Source organism: Thamnophis elegans, chromosome 1 (assembly GCF_009769535.1).
Source record: "Thamnophis elegans isolate rThaEle1 chromosome 1, rThaEle1.pri, whole genome shotgun sequence".
Classification (NCBI taxonomy): Eukaryota; Metazoa; Chordata; class Lepidosauria; order Squamata; family Colubridae; genus Thamnophis; species Thamnophis elegans.
This window is the reverse complement of record NC_045541.1, coordinates 113,334,691-113,338,967: the sequence shown is the minus strand read 5'-3', so window position 1 is coordinate 113,338,967 and position 4,277 is coordinate 113,334,691. Positions and strand designations below refer to the sequence as shown.

The following is a 4,277-nucleotide window of genomic DNA, read 5'->3' as shown; positions in this document are numbered from 1 at the left end:
AAATGAAAGAATATTAATGGTAATTTGAACACACAATGCTCTACGACAGTGAAATATTTAGTTATGTTTAATGGATAATCGGTGATGTTATTTTTAATCTTAAGAATTGATGCACAAAAACCTGTAACCAAACAACATTCTTGATGAAATGAAGCTTCTCTTGTAGGAAGTTGTCGACGTCTTGCAGCTGGGGGGCTCTCCTCTTATGGAGAGCTGCTAGCCATTCCTTTGCTTCTCCCTCTAGCCGCTAGGTGATGTTATTCACCATGGCTCTCTGTGATGGGTAAAGGTATCCTTAGTGCTCTAAGTGGACTCTAGCAAGTCAAGAAATAGAGCCAGTTGATCTGAGTCCCCATCGAGTTTTCCCCCTGAATTGGGGTGATTTGTTCAGCACTACTCTTCCCACATCATTTTGGACCCCATATCCCTGTGCTTGGTGTGTTTGGCAGTTTCCCTCATCTCCAGTTCATAGAGAGGGATGGTTGCCCATCTTGGCTTCCCTGTTGTGTAGAGGAGCCACCAGAAGCAGTCTTGGGCTCATTCTCCCTTGTGGGTGGAGAAGCGGGACTGCATTCCAGTCTGCTTCTCCCTCTTCAAAGTTCTCAGCTGCAAACTCTCTCTTTTTGGGCTGTACAACAGCCCCTCATCATGAAAGGTGTTTCAGACAAATTTCTCACTCAGCTGTTCTAAGGATCCCATAATGGTTCCATCAGAGTTTTTGGGAGTCTGGCCTGTTCCCAGTCCCTCCCCCATTCCAGACTTCCTAGTTTGCTCAGGGGCTTTCCCCAGCCATGGACGCTAGGGTGGGGAGCAATACCTCAGCTGCTATGCTTTTGTATTCTATATTCGATTCTTCAAACTCCACCTACATTCTAAAACCTATTGCCTGTTTCTGTTGCTATGTACAGAATCCTCATTTTCAAATGTTTAAGTCTGTCTCAACATTTCTCTTACAGACAAACAATTTTTATTCTTCTATTCCCATCCCTATTGAGATTCCTTTCTTAGGGTCAGTTTGTACCCTCATTCAATCCCAACATCTCTCTCTCTCACACACACACACACAAACACACACACAGACAAATACCCTGAATTCCCATGTGCCCATCCATATTGGGATTCATTTTCTAGGATACGGTCAGTTTCTACCCTTGTTCTGTGAAAATGAGTACTTATCTGTCATGGGTGAGTGTGATATTGTTTAAGTTCATCCAAAATGCAGCTTCTAGACAGGGACCTCCTCAGGGCTTCAGATATGCCTCTTACGACGTGATCATCCCAAGGAAGCTGTCTCCCAAGTATGGGCAAGAAGAACCCCAGGATGTGAGCTACCTCCTGCCCATTGAAGGAAATCCCCAAGTGGTATTTCTCAGGCAAAGAAGGAACTTCATCCCTAAGGTCTTTCCTGTCTTCACCTATGATACAGCAGGAGATCTCCAGGTGGATCATCCTTTTATCAAGGATGATTGTTTCTACCATGGATTTATTCAGAGAAAGTCCCCTTCTCGAGTCACCCTCAGTACATGTTCAGGAGGGCTGAGAGGTCTCTTGCAAATGGAAAATAAGACCTATGAAATCGAACCACTTCAGGAATCTTCTACCTTTCAACACGTGGTGTTTCGGTTAGAAGTAGAGGAAGGAGTTTCCCGAATGACTTGTGGAGTAGGAGAGAAACAGCAGAAACATCAAGAGGACACAATTCCTAAAACAGAGAATCTTGGAAACAAAGAAGTTTTTGGTAAATCCTGGTGGCCACATACGAGATATGTTGATGTAGCAATTGTGATTGATCATGAACGATATTTGCAGTTTAACAGCAATGAATCTTTTATTACAATGCGAGTTCTGGATATTATCCACACTGCAAATTCATTTTATGATGCACTTTCTGTTCATCTGTCAATAGTAGGCTTAGTGATATGGTCACAAAGCAACCCCATACAGATTACCACTTCATCAGATGACACCCTTAAATTGTTTAATACTTGGAGAAAAGACCACCTGCTTAAAATTTTAAAAAATGATGTTGGTCACTTATTTGCATATAGCCATTTTGGGGTAGTACTGGGACTTGCTTATGTTGGAACTATATGTAGCAGTCACTGGGCAAGTGGTATAAAATCGTATAGAACTTCCAGTTTGTTTCTTATTTCTGAACTGTTTGCCCATGAACTGGGACACAATCTCGGAATGAAACATGATGAACAATTTTGTCATTGTGGAAAGCCTGTTTGCATTATGGCACCCTATGCAGCAGAGACTGATAAATTTAGTAACTGCAGTTATAAAGATTATTTCCACTATAGAAACACTGGGTGTTTATTTGTGCCACCGGACACTAGCACAACATTTAAGTTTGAATCTTGTGGTAACAAAAGAGTGGAAAAGGGAGAGCAGTGTGACTGTGGGTCAGAAACACAATGCAAGTCAGATCCCTGCTGCCAAGCTAATTGTATGTTGCGCCCTGCGGCTGTTTGTGCCTTTGGACTGTGCTGTGCTAACTGTCAGTATCGCCAACGTGGAACTGTTTGCAGAGAGAAGATTAGCAGTTGTGATCTCCCTGAATATTGCAATGGGACTTCAGAGCGCTGCCCAGAAGATGTGCATGTGCAAGATGGTGCCGTGTGCAATGATGGTGTGTATTGTTATCATGGGAACTGCACAACTCATGATATGCAGTGCAAAATGATATTCGGTAGTGAAGCAACAGTCGCTTCTGAAATTTGCTTTAGACAAGTGAATAATAAAGGTGATCGCTTTGGCAACTGCGGCCTTAAACATGGAATTTACAAGAAATGTGATACTGGGGGTAGCCTGTGTGGCCGTATCCAGTGTAAAAATATACAAATGCCTTCCTTGGAGGACCACACTACAATAATTCATACTTCCATTGGAGATAATCAGTGCTGGGGTACTGACTACCACACTGGGATGAAAGTAAATGATATTGGAGCTGTGAGAGATGGTACTCCTTGTGGCAATAAAACGTTGTGCATTGAGGGGAGTTGTGTCAATGTGTCCATTCTGAAATATGATTGTAATGTCACAATGTGCCACAATCGGGGAGTTTGTAACACTCTCAAACACTGTCACTGTAATGTTGGATGGGCCCCTCCAGACTGTAGATATAAAGGCTATGGAGGTAGCTTAGACAGTGGGCCACCTCCAGTACAGTCTGAAGATAATATGAAAATCTCAGCTGTAGTTGGAATAATCACTGCTTTTTGTTTCATAATTGTTTGTGCTTGCATGGTTATCTGTTTCAAGGATGGACAAAGGAGCCAATCAGGATAATTTAAGGAAAGAATCCATGCTACAAAATCAAAAGATGAAGGAACATTAGTATAACTCCCCCTTGCTAAGACTCCACAATGAATCCAGAACCAGCAAAGGGATTAATAGTCCATTTGAAAAACAAAGAGATTTCAGATTTCAATATTTTAAAGGTGTTCCTGAGACACCTACCCTTTTGAAAAATCTGGCTTGTTTGAAGGGGAAGAAACCCTCTGATTTAGGCAAACTAAGTTTTGTGAGGATTAGTTGAGGAAACTTCAGATTTGCAATGAAAAACAAGGCTTGAAAATGAAGTCTCTAAACTTGCTGGCTATACCAACAGTACATTGGATGTCAAAGAAAGATCAAGATGAATTGTTGATGATAGAGAATATGGGCTGCCAACATAACACTGCACACCAGATCTTCTCTAACTGCACCCTACTAAATTATTGATGAAATTATTATGGATGTTCAGCATTGTGAAGCCACTCAGTGACTATTGGAGAAAGACATCTCCAACACGGTCCTCTGTGTTATTCAATTACAACTTTTCTCATCAGTTCTACTAAGATTGATCTGTTTTAAATAAAAAAGTTCTTTATGTTTTTATTCCATAGGAAATATTAGCTCTCAGTGCCATCAATGTACCCAGCTACCAATTCCTCATACAGCAAAAATCACACTTGGAACATATGAAAGAGTGGGGGAGAGAGGAGAGAGAGTGGGGGGAAAAGGAGAGGGAGAGAGAGCAAGAACACAACACATTCATATCTGGGATGAGTTTCAAATTTTTACCACCAGTTCGGTATGCATGGCTAGATGGGGGAGGGGATGTTACTGAATGGGCATGGCCAACTTGACATCACTCATGCACAATCAGTGACATGATCACCACCACCAAGCCACACCCACTGCAAGGGTGGCAAAAGGGGGGGGGCATGCCAGGCCGAAAAACTTGCAACATCCAGAGCTGCCAGTCTCCGGTAAGAACCGCATCTCAT

General features: G+C 42.2%; 1 protein-coding gene across 1 annotated transcript; it reads left to right on the top strand.

Moving 5' to 3' along the window:
• Positions 1-1,164: 1,164 nt before the first annotated feature.
• On the top strand, positions 1,165-3,294 carry LOC116505749 (disintegrin and metalloproteinase domain-containing protein 20-like). Its single transcript, XM_032213125.1, has one exon. It carries the CDS (start codon positions 1,165-1,167, stop codon positions 3,292-3,294), a length of 2,130 nt encoding a protein of 709 aa, XP_032069016.1.
• The last annotated feature ends 983 nt before the right edge of the window (positions 3,295-4,277 follow it).

Coding starts and splice junctions, on each gene's coding strand:
- LOC116505749 (XM_032213125.1), top strand. CDS start 1,165: ATGAGTACTTATCTGTCATGGGTGAGTGTGATATTGTTTAAGTTCATC.